This window comes from Cheilinus undulatus, linkage group 21 (assembly GCF_018320785.1).
Source record: "Cheilinus undulatus linkage group 21, ASM1832078v1, whole genome shotgun sequence".
Classification (NCBI taxonomy): domain Eukaryota; kingdom Metazoa; phylum Chordata; class Actinopteri; order Labriformes; family Labridae; genus Cheilinus; species Cheilinus undulatus.
Window position 1 is genome coordinate 36450952 of NC_054885.1, and position 14175 is coordinate 36465126.

At 39.9% G+C, this 14175-nt stretch overlaps 1 protein-coding gene across 1 annotated transcript in view; it reads left to right on the forward strand.

The window, feature by feature from the left end:
* The window catches only part of LOC121529619 (deoxyhypusine synthase-like), a 32099-nt gene extending 18578 nt beyond the window's left edge, over positions 1-13521 (forward strand). The window contains exons 5-13 of the mRNA XM_041817566.1: positions 6909-7117; positions 7428-7592; positions 9818-9939; positions 10021-10117; positions 10199-10285; positions 11058-11163; positions 11242-11345; positions 12509-12634; positions 12758-13521. Of these exons, the coding sequence (XP_041673500.1) occupies positions 6909-7117; positions 7428-7592; positions 9818-9939; positions 10021-10117; positions 10199-10285; positions 11058-11163; positions 11242-11345; positions 12509-12634; positions 12758-12838 (1097 nt within the window). The 3' untranslated portion in view covers positions 12839-13521. The remainder of the gene's footprint in view (positions 1-6908; positions 7118-7427; positions 7593-9817; positions 9940-10020; positions 10118-10198; positions 10286-11057; positions 11164-11241; positions 11346-12508; positions 12635-12757) is intronic.
* The last annotated feature ends 654 nt before the right edge of the window (positions 13522-14175 follow it).

Genomic DNA, 14175 nt, shown 5'->3' on the forward strand with positions numbered 1-14175 from the left:
TGCGTGTGTTGTGGTGTTTGGGACTGCTGGTTCAGATAATTCCTTTAAATGTACCTACCTGACCCCCCTTCCCCTCCCAGCCGTTACGTATCTTAACAGAATTATCAAATGGAGGAGGGGGACGGGCCGAAGAACCCCGGTTATGTCCTCACCTACTTAGGATCCCTGCGGTGCTGTTGGCGAAAGTCACTTTTGAGCGTATTGGATTTAGTGAGGTGTTTAATCCGAGAGGTATACCCTCCCACACCCACCACCCTCCCTCATAGAGACACACAGGGTGCGGGGGGAAAGGGAGCCGTCCACTGAGAGGAGGATCAAGACCAGTCACATCCCTCCAGCTTTCGTTTCTCCCCACAATCTGGGCAGTGCAATGAGTTCCCCAGTTACCCTCCCCTAGAAGAACCTGAGGAGAAACAAGCAGAGAAACATGGAGGAGAGTTAAAAATCACTTTAAAGAAGATGTGAACAGGGAGTACTGATAGGACCTGCTATGCAAGGTTTGAAAAAAATCAGTTTTTATGACTCTGGATCAGAAGATTGATTTGGGAACAAAATGTATCATTGTGCATCAATGAGCTGGGTGTGTCATCATATCCAGACTTGTTAGAATGACAGTTTGAGGCGTATCAAAAGAATGCATGCCTTACCTAACAGGTCTGTGTCCTGTGTGGACCAGGGGTGTCTGGGTTAGACGCCGTAGCAGGCAGACAGGCGCTCCTTAAGAAGAGGAGGAAACTGCTCCGAGAACTGCTGCCAATTCTCTTCACCGACCTGATCCTTAAAACTGTGCAGGATCTTAGGAAAGAACAAGGATTAGGGAAAGGAAAACAATGCTTTCAGACACACTCACTGAATTACAACACTGAGAAATCCCTTCCAAAATAAACTCACATATTACATGATTTTAAGCTCTAATTTAATGTGAAAAATGTTGTAATTTAAGGCAGTTTGAAGTGTAAAATCTTCCAAATATAAAGGCTCAGTGACCTTTAAAGGCTTATTTTAATGCCGGCAGTGTTCACAGCTGTAGATATGTATCAGCTTCCAGCACTGTTGTGTCCCTCAGTAGTGACTGTCAGGCATGTTTAAATGCTTTCATACAAGTAATACTCAGAATAATACTACAAAATGAAACTGTCATTCAAGCACAGGCAGCTGGCTGTTTTTTATGATATTTCTCTTCAAAGCAGTATTTTAGTCGATTTATGTGTTTTGTAACCGCCTAGGACAGAAGACGAAGAGGAGGAGGAGTAGGTGCTCAGTGCAAACCTCGGGGAAAGACATGAAATAATACATTTTTGACTTTGTTTCAATCTGATATCCAAACTGGCATGTGATGATGATGTAGTTCCTTTTTGCTTAACATGTGGTGCAGGTGGGATGTTATCCGATGTATCCCTTTTTATTTAATTTTTGTGAATAGGGGTAAATAATTTTTTTTCTATTAAGCACTGAGTCAACTCAGTTTGGTTTTTCTGTGACTTTTTATGAATCTGTTTCCCTTTTACCTTTGATTTTTATTTACTCTATGCACTCTTTGCAAACACAGCTAAAGATCACAGTTCTGCAGATATTAATGCGTAAGATGAGAAGAAGGTAAAATATACAGATGCGTTTAAAAACATTGGACTATCCCTCTGATCTGATTCAAAAAAGAAACTTCTTTATTCAAAATTCATTGCATGCAAAGTGAAACATTTCAAGCCTTTTTTTGTTTTAATCTTAATTATTTGAAGTTCTGACATTAAGAGATAGTGGATTTTTGATTTCTCCTGAGCTGTAAACCATGATAACATTTTTTAAATGAAATCCCAGCAGACAAAAATTAACCTGTATGTGATACTCTTTTTGACAGACATTTAAAAAATGACACCACTAGGCCACAAGCAAACGACCTGTAAATGTGACATAAAGTCACCCCTGCAGACAATTGTAGATTTAAAAAAAGGTATTAGAATTTGTGCCTTAACAACAGATTTTAAGCTAAATACAGAAAAAAAACTCAGAGATCAAGTTGGCCAATCACAATGTCTTAAAATGTCAATTTCTGCCACATTTACAACACTTTTCCTAAAAAGTTGGGACATGCATTTAAAGCTGAAAAGTCTACTCTTCAGTCACATCTTCAAGATAAGTAACAATAGAACTTTTGATTTAGAAACAGATTAAATTATTGATTTTTTGGGGGGCTTGTCTCCTCTGTTTTGATGCTGTATTAAGTCTGCCACACCCTAACACGCGTTGACTCAAACTCAATGAAAACTAATGTTGAACATTTGTCTGTGATCATAAAAGGCGATAGAAACCAGGAATATTCTTCTTCACAACTTTTCTGCCCATTTTTGCAACTTGTAACTAATTTCTCCTACTTTTTAACCATTGTTCACCACTATTTCTACCCCCTTTGACACTTTATATCCCACTTTCACCACAGTTTCCACACATTTTCCAATTTTTACCACATTTTAACCCCTTTCCAACCCCCCATTTCCATTTTTGCCACTTTTGAACACCTTTTCACCACTATTTCCATCGCATTTATGACCTTTTAACCCATATTCACCACTTTTTCTGTGCATGTTTGCAACTTTTAACCCCTCTTCATCACTATATCCTCACATTTTGCCCATTTTTAATCAACTTTTGCAACTCTCAACACCTTTTGCCATTTTTCTACCCACTGTTTCCATTTTTGTCACTTTGAACCCCTTTTCACCACTATTTCCATTCAATTTATGACAGTTTCCCCCATATTTTCTACCCAATTTTGCAACTTTGAACCAATTTTTTTCACTTTTTATGACTTTCTCTGATGGTGTTTTCAGTCTGCTGCTGCACAGATGTTATGAAGAAGCAAAAGATGAACTCTAGACAAAGTGAACGTTTGTAAATGTGTTAACCTGTTGCTCAGTTTTATTTACTAGTGCATCTCAAAAAATGAGAATATCATGAAAAAGTTCAATATTTTTTGTCACTTGTTTCTGAAAGTGAAACCCATATATTATATAGACTCATTACACATAGAGTGAAATATTTCAAGCCTTTAATTCTTGAAATTTTGATAATAATGGCTTACGGATAAGAAAACCCCAAACTCAGCGTCTCAGAAAATTAGAATATTACATAACATCAATTTAAAAAAGGATATTTTAAACAGAAATGTCAGGCTTCTGAAAAGTATGTTCATTTCTATGCCTTCAATACTTGGTTGGGCCAACTTTTGCACGAATTACTGCATCAATGTGCCGTGGCATGGAGGCGATCAGCCTGTGGCACTGCTCAGGTGTAATGGAAGCCCAGGTTGCTTTGATAGTGGCCTTCAGGTCATCCGCATTGTTGGGTCTGGTGTCTCTCATCTTCCTCTTGACAATATCCCATAGATTCTCTATGGGGTTCAGGTCAGGCCAGTTTGCTGGCCAATCAAGCACAGTAACACCATGGTCATTGAACCAGCTTTTGGTACCTTTGGCAGTGTGGGCAGGTGCCAAGTCCTGCTGGAAAATGAAATCAGCATCTCCATATGAAGGTCTCTGAAATGTCCTGGTAGATGGCTGCGTTGACTGTGGACTTCAGAAAACACAGTGGACCAACACCAGCAGATGCCATGGCAGCCCAAATCATCACTGACTGTGGAAACTTCACACTGGACTTCAAGCAACCTGGATTCTGTGCCTCTCCACTCTTCCTCCAGACTCTGGGACCTTGATTTCCAAATGACAGCAAAATTTACTTTCATCTGAAAAGAGGACTTTGGACCACTGAGCTAGAGTCCAGTTCTTTTTCTCCACAGCCCAGGTAAGACGCTTCTGACATTTTCTCTGGTTCAGGAGTGGCTTGACATGAGGAATGCCACATTTGTAGCCCATGTCTATTGGTGTGTGCCTCAGTCCAGCCTCAGTCCACTCCTTGTGAAGCTCCCCCAAATTCTTGAATGGATTTTGCTTGACAATCCTCTCAAGGCTGCGGTTCTCCCTTATGCTGGTGCACCTTTTCCTACCACACTTTTTCCTTCCACTCAAATTTCTATGAATATGCCTGGCTACAGCACTCTGTGAACATGCAGCTTCTTTAGCAATGACCTTCTGTGGCTTACCCTCCTTGTGGAGGGTGTCAATGACTGTCTTCTGGACATCTGTCAAGTCTGCAGTCTTCCCCATGATTGTGTAGCCTACTGACCCAGACTGAGAGACCATTTAAAGGCTCAGGAACCCTTTGGAGGTGTTTGGAGTTCATTAGCTGATTAAGGTGTGACACCATGACTTTCCAATATTGAACTTTTTCACAATATTCTAATTTTTTGAGACACTGAATTTTGGGTTTTCTTATTGGTAACCATAATCATCAAAATTTCCAAAAATAAAGTCTTGAAATATTTCACTCTATGTGTAATGAGTCTGTATAATATATGGGTTTCTCTTTCTGAAATGAGTGACAAAAAATAATGAACTTTTTCATGATATTCTAATTTTTTGAGATGCACTAGTAGATTTGTTTCCTTTTCATTAGGTGCCCATTGATTGTTCAAATGAATTACAGTGGTCTGCTGTTTGAAAAGATAAAGATCTTTGTGGTTAAGGTGGAGGATGACAAAAATGTAACAGAAAGTTCTCTGGCTCAAACAACCACACCCTACAAGAAGATCAACATGTTTAAAGCAGTCTTCCCATGGAGCCACCCTGGTTCACTGTAATTCAGGTCACCTTTAATTGCTCAACTATTTCCGCTCTTTACAAGCTTCATTTACCATTTCATTTACTCTTTATATTTTAGTGTTGTCTTAATGAGAGGCTGGTCGGTTGTAATCGGTGTAAGTACTGGAATTGTTGTGATTTTCAACAATTTCTCCTTGCTTTTTGCAACTTTTAATCCCTCTTCATCTCTATATCCACCCATTTTGCCCATTTTTATTTAACTTTTGTAACTTTCAACTCCTTTCCATCACTATTTCCACCCAGTTTACCCAGTTTTTTCTACCCACTATTTCCATTTTTTCCACTTTTAAACCCCTTTTCACCACTATTTCCATTCAATTTATGACAATGTTAGCCATTTTCCCCACATTTTCTGCCCATTTTTGCTACTTTTAACCAATTTTTGCCACTTTTTTACCCCTTTTCACCCACTGTTTCCACCCATTTGGCTGAATTGTGCCTGTTTTTAGGGCCACAGCATTAAACTCACAAGCATCCTTCATTGCCCTTCAGCCTTGTTCCTCACAGTGATTTCTCCAGATTCTCTGAATCTTTTGATGACATTATGGACTGTAGATGGTGTGATATTCAAAGCTTCAATAGCCTTGCACTGAGGAACATTTTTCAGAAATATTTCCCCAATTTCAGTTTTCCACAGATTGGTGAACCTCTGCCCATCTTTACTTCTGAGAGACCCTGCCTCTTTAAAATGCTCCTTTTATACCCAGTCATGTTACTGACCTGTCTCTGTCCTTATTTTTTTTGAGATGTGTTGCTGCCATTAAATTCAAAATGAGCTCATGTTTTATATGAAATAGTAAAATGTCTCAGTTTCAACATCTGATATGTTGTTAATGTTCGATTGTGAATAAAAAATGGCTTTCTGTTTTCATTTACCTTTTACAGAACGCCCCAACTTTTTTGGAATTGAGGTTGTAAATCTGTAATGTCATAAGAACATTTAAAATGCATGGGTTTTAATTCATTAAAGCTGCTTTATCAAATGACCACATGCCATTTTAGACCCTTAGGACGGGGAGTTTGCAGAATATCTAAAGTGACGTCCTATCACTTTAAATCAGCAGTGCAAAACTTACATGGTTCAAACTCCTGCTTACAGCTCCAAGGTCAATTTTTCCTGCAGCTACTTTCATATTCTGGTTCTACGTCTTGTGCAGGATTGAATCTGTTGCTTTGGAGCTTTGGTCCGCCTACCTGTTTGCTCACACCCCCTGTTCCTATGTAGAATAATTTTGTCTTTCAGGTTTCCAGTTGACCTTGTGGAAGTTTAGCACACCGGAGAACATCTGGCAGACATCATTCAGGGATCACCTATAAGTAAAATTACCACAAAACTTTCCACTGAGGGCAGATTAGAAAAGTTTATTTGTTTCAAAAGTTTCTGGTCTTCTTCATTGAACACAGAAAAGTCATCCTAGCTGCTGAATTTAACTGAGAATGGGGATTTTTGCAACAATTTTGTTTTATTTTTTGCACACCATAAATTAAATATAGCAAGAATAACTGTAGCATCAGTAGTTTGTTGACCAAACTGTGTTGACCTTAATGCTGCTCAGAGATGGATTAATGTTGGGTATTTGTAAATGTACATAACAAAGAATACAGCCTTCACCAGCTCTTTTTATAAAGAGTCTTGTAATGTTTGTTCTGCACTGGTGCTGTAGGAATAAAGCCTGATGAAGCCAAGGTGGCAAATATGGCAAAATTAGCAAATAGTGGTTTGAAAGTGGCAGAAATGGGCAGAAATAATGGTGAAAAAGTGTTAAAGAGGGAAGAGTGAGTTTAGAGGCAGAAATCAGTTTGAAAGTGCAGGAAAGTTGTAGAACAAAAAATTTGGTTTAGAGTGGCAAAATGGACAGAACATTGGTGACAAGGTGGAGGAGACCTTTGTGGTTAAGGTGGAGGATGACATAAATGTAACAGAAAACAAGAACACTGTTGCTGTTCTCCAACTCAAACAACCGACGCTACAAGAAGATCAACATGTTTAAAAGCAGTCTTCCTATGGATCCACTCTTGTTCACTAAAAACTCTGGTCACCTTTAACTGCTCACCTTGTGCTGAAAATATTTCCACTCTTTACAAGCTTCATTAACCATTTCAGTCACTCTTTACATTTTAGTGTTGTCTTAATGAGAGGCTGATCAGTTGTAATCAGTGTAAATACTGGAAATGCTGTGATTTTTGTCTTTGCAGTATTTTTCAACACTATGGCTGATCATCACAGCCACAAAATACCCACAGATATCTACAGGACGTACGACAGTGTGCCAGAAGATACACCAAAGGTCAAAGGATATGACTTTAACAAGGGAGTGGACCATAGTGCACTGCTGCAGACATACCTTAACATGGGCCTTCAGGCCACCAGGGTGGGGCTGGCTATCCAGCAGATCAATGCCATGGTAATCTAAAACTGAAACACTGTTCACAAATTACAGAAGAGACATGACACGACATATGATACAATACCATATGATACGACTCTTTTCTTTCACCATCCAACATGGTAGTTTTACATAAGAAAAACACACACACACACACACACACACACATCCATATATCTACATATATATATATTTAAAATGTACTTTTTTAATGAATATTTTAACAACGAAAAACACCAGTTAATGCCTGGCTTTTAAATCTGGTGTATTGATTTGCCTATCCTGCATCTTTCATAAGTACGTCTGTCTTTCTGATCTACATGAACAGCTGGAGAAGAGACAAACACCGATGACGGTGCAGAACGGATATGCTGATGAAGACCCAACGTCCTGCCCCTGCTTACAGAGCTGCACCATCTTCCTCAGCTACACGTCAAACCTCATCAGCAGCGGCGTCAGAGAGAGCATCCGCTATGTGACTGAACACAGGATGGTGAGACTCTGATATGCAGAGAAGTAGAAATAAACACTGTTTATTTATGTTGAAACACTGATGAGGACAGTGTGGTACAGGAGGTATTTTAGACAGTTGTGTGTAAGTTTTAGGCATGCTAAGGGTTCACTGTGGGGCCGGACATGCCACAGCCTGGGGCTGGAGAGGGGCGACCAGAGTCAAACTCGACATGTTGACTCATGTGCTTGGCAGCAAAGATCAAGCTTGATGGCATCTCTTTTGTCCGGGCCTTTTCACCCCGGTGATATGTCAGGAGACCGATGGTGGTTTTTGTACCTTTGGGCCATCCACAGCACGACCAGGGGCAACTCTACTACCTTCCAGTACCCCAGTCCAGTGGTTCTCAACATGGGGGTCGAGAGACACTGAGAGGGGCCACCAAAAAACGATGACTATTTTTAAAATGATTTTAAACTGTATGTTTATCCATTTTATGAGAATATATATAACTGAAAAGTGTGTCAAACTATTATTTTGTTTCTAATGTTGAAATTACTTATTCGTGCCACTTTAACCCTGTATCATTTGACGCTTCATCATGTCGTGCAATTCCTGCCTATTTTTGCTTTTTTTTTTTTTTTTATCAGTTTTGGCCACTTAACACCAGTTTTGTCACCTTTTAACCCATTTCTGCCACTTTTTTTAATCCCATTTCACCCCCCTTTCTACCTACACCATATTGCCAAAAGTATTCACCCAACCAACTAATTGGAATCAGGTGTTCCAATCATTTCCATGGCCACAGGTGTAAAAAATTAAGCACCTAGGCATGCAGACTGTTCCTACAAACATTTGTGAAAGAATGGGTCACTCAAGAACAGTGCATAGAGAGCTCCATGGAATGGGTTTCCATGGCCGAGCAGCTGCATCCAAGCCATACATCACCAAGTTCAAAGCAAAGCTTGGCATGCAGTGGGGTAAAGCACGCTGCCACTGGACTCTAGAGTAGTGGAGACACGTTCTCTGGAGTGACGAATCGTGCTTCTCCATCTGGCAATCTGATGGACGAGTCTGGGTCTGGTGGTTGCCAGGAGAACGGTACTTGTCTGACTGCATTGTGTCAAGTGTAAAGTTTGGTGGAGGGGTTATTATGGTGTGGGCTTGTTTTTCAGGAGCTGGGCTTGGCCACTTAGTTCCAGTGAAAGGAACTCTGAATGCTTCAGCATACCAAGAGATTTTGGACAACTCCATGCTCCCAACTTTGTGGGAACAGTTTGGGGATGGCCCCTTCCTGTTCCAACATGACTGTGCACCAGTGCACAAAGACATGGATGAGAGAGTTTGGTGTGGATGAACTTGACTGGCCTGCAGAGAGTCCTGACCTCAACTTGATAGAACACCTTTGGGATGAATTAGAGCGGAGACTGAGAGCCAGGCCTTCTCATCCAACATCAGTGTGTGACCTCACAAATGCACTTCTGGAAGAATGGTCAAAAATTCCCATAAACACACTCCTAAACCTTGTGGAAAGCCTTCCCAGAAGAGTTGAAGCTGTTATAGCTGCAAAGGGTGGGCCGACGTCATATTAAACCCTATGGATTAAGAATGGGATGTCACTTAAGTTCATATGCAAGTCAAGGCAGGTGAATGAATACTTTTGGCATTATAGTGTATTTCTTCCACTTTAAAGCCATTTTTTTGTCACTTTTAAACCCCTTCCACCAGTTTTCTGCCCAATTTTACCATTTTGACCTTCTAAACCAATTCTTGCCATCGTTGCCTCGTTTGACCAAATATTGCCACTATTAACTCCTTTTCACCACTTTTACACCAATTTAACCAAATTTCACTGTTTGTTATACCAAATTTTTGCCACTTTCTGCCAATTTGGTTCCTCTGTTAACAAATTTTTCCAAGTTTAAACTATTTTTTTTCCAACTTTTTAATCCCATTTCACAACCTTTCCCCACCCATTTTGCCAGTATGAACAAATTTTTGCCCCTTTTAATCCCATTTCACCCCCTTTTCTGCCAGTTTCTGCCACTTATAAATCTTCATTGCCACTGCCACTTTATCAGCAGGTTATTTTCCCATGCAAGGACATCCAGAGTACAATCAGGGTTGTGCCAATCCTCCTTCCCACCTGATGGTGCCCTCAGAGGGGCTTAGTCTCCACATCTACCCCTCACTTCAACCTCAGTTTTCAGTTTCTTAATCAGCTAAATGTTTGCATGCATCCTTATTCATGTTTCTGTCCCGTGTAGGTGGATGTGATAGCGACCTCAGCTGGCGGGATAGAGGAGGACCTGATTAAGTGTTTGGGTCCAGTTTATGTTGGAGACTTCAACATGCCAGGAAGAGAACTGTATAAAAAAGGTCTAAACAGGTGAGAATTTGGCCAAATAATCAGTTTTTAATCTTCTGTAAAGCACATTGAGTTTACATGTGTATGTTTCTTTGGCTGCAGGATTGGAAACACCCTGATGCCAGAGGAAAACTACATCAAATTTCACAAATGGATGATGCCGATTATGAAGCAGATGCTGCTGGAGCAGAACACTCAGGTGTGCATTTTCAGACAGTCATATTTTTAAATGCTCTAAAGTGGCAGCCATGTTCTCAAAATAATTCAACATTTCATTCAGGGCGTTCTCTGGACTCCATCAAAGGTGATTCATCGCCTGGGCAAAGAGATCAATGATCCTGAATCTGTGTGTTACTGGGCCTACAAGGTGAGTAACCTTCACTTACAGGTGTCACACAGTCTGAAGCTGTTGAGGTGGGTTTTAAAGTCCCAGTTATGTTTTAGTTTAAAACAGCTCTTACTAAAAGAACCAGGTGGGGGGCAGGAAGGGATTTCTGCATAAAGAAGCACTATTAAAAGGCCAACATTTTGCACTGTTAATGGCTATAACAACTGTGCCACTTTTTAACTCCCATTCAACACAATTCCATTGTGTTCCATTTTGCCTTTTTCAACCCATTTTTGCCACTTTTCCTTTTTTTCTGCTTTTGAACCTCTTGTTGTTGTAGTGAGCCTCCCATTTTGCCACTTAAAACCTTTTTGAAAATTCTTTGCTACTTAAAACCAGTTTTTGCTTTTCACCATTTTCTGCCCATTTCTGTCCTTTTTTGTTTTTCATAACCCATATTTACCACTTCCCTCCCATTTTGCCTCTGCTATTCTATTTTTGCCACTTTCTAACTAACTATTTGTCACTATCAATTTTTGCACTTTTAACAGCTTTTCACCTTTTTTTCTACCACTTTCTGCCTCTTTCTCCCCTTTGGTAAGTGTGCTCAGTCTTTTTGTCAGGCTTCTTTTTCCACCTTCTTTTTGCTGTTCTTGGATGTAATGTTGATATAATACATGTTAGATCCATGTTATACATGTCATTTGTGGTAACTTTACCTGCATTTTTAAATGATTTTACTCTGTTTTGACCAGTATCTGTCGAGTGTATTATGTGTAAACCGTTGTATTTTTGTGTCGTGGTTTTCCAGAATAACATCCCGGTGTTCAGCCCGGCGCTGACAGATGGCGCTATAGGAGACATGTTCTACCTCTTCTCGTCAGAGAACCCTGGACTGATAGTAGACATGGTTGAAGGTAGATGAGTCTTCATTGTCTCATTCTTCATTTTTATTCTCGTTGTCCTCTGATCAATCACACTGCTCTGGATTTCAGACGTTAAAAGGCTGAACAGCCTCGCAGTGGCTGCCAACAGCACAGGGATGATCATCCTGGGAGGAGGCGTGGCCAAACATCACATATGCAACGCCAATTCATGGGTGAGGATTTTACATTGATAAAATCCTGACAGTCCAGGCCTGAAGCAAGCCGAGTGGAAGGAGGGGTTGTTTTCCAAAAAGAGCCCAATTTTCAGTTTCTCCCCTAATTATTTTTTTATTGTTATTTATTTTGAGCTTTAAATTTGAGGACTGCTGGTGCTGGTTTAGTTTTTTTTTTCTTTAGTTTTGTGCAGTTGGTATAATAGGGAGCCATAAACAGAGGCGACAGTTCTTGGCACACAAGTTGCAGGACTGATTCCCAGTCCTAGCGCTCTCTCTTCATTTTTCCTGTCTCTCCTCAGTTCTCCTGTCAATAAAAGGCAAAATTTCACATTTATCTGCTAGCTGACGGACTTAGTTGTACAAAGCACCCTCAACTAGCTTAATTCAAAGTTTGTCTGTGAACGACACATCGACACTTCCTTATGTTCTGGTGTCTTGAATTGAGTTGTTTCAAGGTAGCCAGAACCCCCACTGGGATCACTGAATTTCAGTGAGTCATTTTGTACATGCACTCCTGCATATCTCTTAGAGTGTTAAACAGTAAATGAGAGAATAAGCACCTTAACGCTATCTCTAAATCAAGGTTCAAGACCACACTGTTGTAGCAGTGCAGCACTCATTTGAATAATCAGTCTAAAACAGTGGTACCCAACCTGGAGTCCGGGGACCCCTCAGGGGACGCCAAGATCTCACCCGAGGCCCTGTCTGCTCTGATGTCAAAACAAATTGTGCGTATATTTTTTAAGTCTTGATTAGAAACAAAATGCACAATGGCCCATTAGGGCCACCCTAAAAGAAGATGAAATAGTTTAGAAGAGAGACGGGGGCTACGGACAAAAGGTTGGGAACCACTGGCCTAAAAGACGACTCCACTAAATACATCTCTTTGACTGCATTTGATTCAACACAACCTAATGCAATACAAAAAGGTGTTTAACTGTCTTTGTCGTGACACAGAGACTTTGGTGTTAATTCGATTTGAAAGATATTTACAGACTGGCAGAACATCCTGACTGCATTATAAGTGGAGATGCTGTTATAAGTGTAGTAATTTCCTCCCATGTTGGTGCCACATTGATATGCAGTTGTTTTCTCCTAAGTGCAGTGACTGAAAAGTGTTTGCAGCAGACCTGATGATAACCTGCTCTGTCTCATTCCAGAGAACTGGAGCGGACTACGCCGTGTACATAAACACGGCTCAGGAATTCGACAGCTGTGACTCCGGAGGAAGCCCTGATGAAGCCAAGTCCTGGGGAAAGATCAGATTGAGCGCACAACCAGTGAAGGTATGCATGCTATGCTATGCATGTAAGCAGATGATGAACGAGTGAATGTCTTCATGTTCTATTAGAATAATTGAGATTCAACACTTGATCTGTTTTCTTAAACTCATCTGTGTATTTTTCCAGGTGTGTGCAGATGCGTCCATCGTTTTTCCCTTGCTGGTTGCGGAGACGTTTGCACGTCATGTTAATAAGACAGCGAAATGAAAATGGATGAACAGATTTCTATTTAAACTGAAATGTTCAGTCACTATACGATGCGGCAAAACATAAAAATTCAGTTAAGTTATGACCAAGTCAGATGAATGAAAATGTGAATGTGCAAGTGATGATTTGGGAAGTTTTTGAAAATGAAAAGGTAGAATTATTAACTGGTTTATCCAGGTCACAGAAAAAAAATCTTTAAATTCAAAGATCTAAAAAAGAAACCACTGATGTATTATGATGTACGGATGCTGACATGCATCTATGCACTTCATTTTTTCTGTTTTACCCTCGGTGCTGATTTAAAGAAAAATTATTCTGTGTTGAATGAAAATAGCTCAAAATTGCCAGAGGACATTCATTAAAATACATTAGATTTATCATCTCAGTTCTATAAATTAGCCTGAAATGGCTAAGCTACGCAAAAACCGACACATTTGTTCCTAAGGACAGAAAATGCCTCATTGGAAACCATTGAAAATGACATTTTTGACCCCAAATATATCTCAACATACAATAATGAATTCTTTTACGTTAGGATTTTATTTTGGACTACTAGCTTTCAATTTTTACCTCCACCAAGGAGGTTACGTGATTGGCAGGGTTTGTTAGTTAGTTTGTTAGTTTGTTACCAACGTAACTCAAGAAGTTAAGGACGGATTTTGATGAAATTTTCAGGAAATGTCAGAAATGGTATCAGGAAGAAATGATTAGATTTTGAGAGTGATCCGGATCACAGTCTGGATCCATTAATTTTTTAAAGGATTCTGTGCTGTTGGGAGATGGGGCTAATGGTGGAGGTCTGCGCTCTCTGAGTGCTTTTCTAGTTTGATATTAATTCCTGTGGTTGAATTTTTTGGAGCTCAGGGTTGTACTTTCTTATTAAGTGGATGGAGGTTGGTCCTGAAGATGGTCAAGGGTGACAGCTTTGGACCAAGAATATTATTTTCAGATGCTCAGGTAGAATATTGTCTCTTTCGTCTCCACGGATGCAGCTGCTGATAAAGCTCGCTTGTTTCAGAATGGCAGAAGAGAGGAGATTTGCACATTGTGGTTCTTTTGCTCTTTTGTTTGTTGTACCTCCATTTAGTGAAAAACTGCTATTTTGGTTATTTTTTTGAATGGTGCTAACTTGTGTTTTACTTGAAATGGTTAATAAATCGTTCATGTTTGCTAGAAGTTCCAGATCTCTTTTGTTCATTTCTGTTGTTGTCTTTAATGTCCCCATAATTTCCTGGTAATTTCAGGACTTCTAACACATAACACTGACTTTGCCAAAAGTCAAAGGTCTCTTGGAGCTTTTAACACAATATTTCAAAGCTAAATGTAGAATCAAAGGG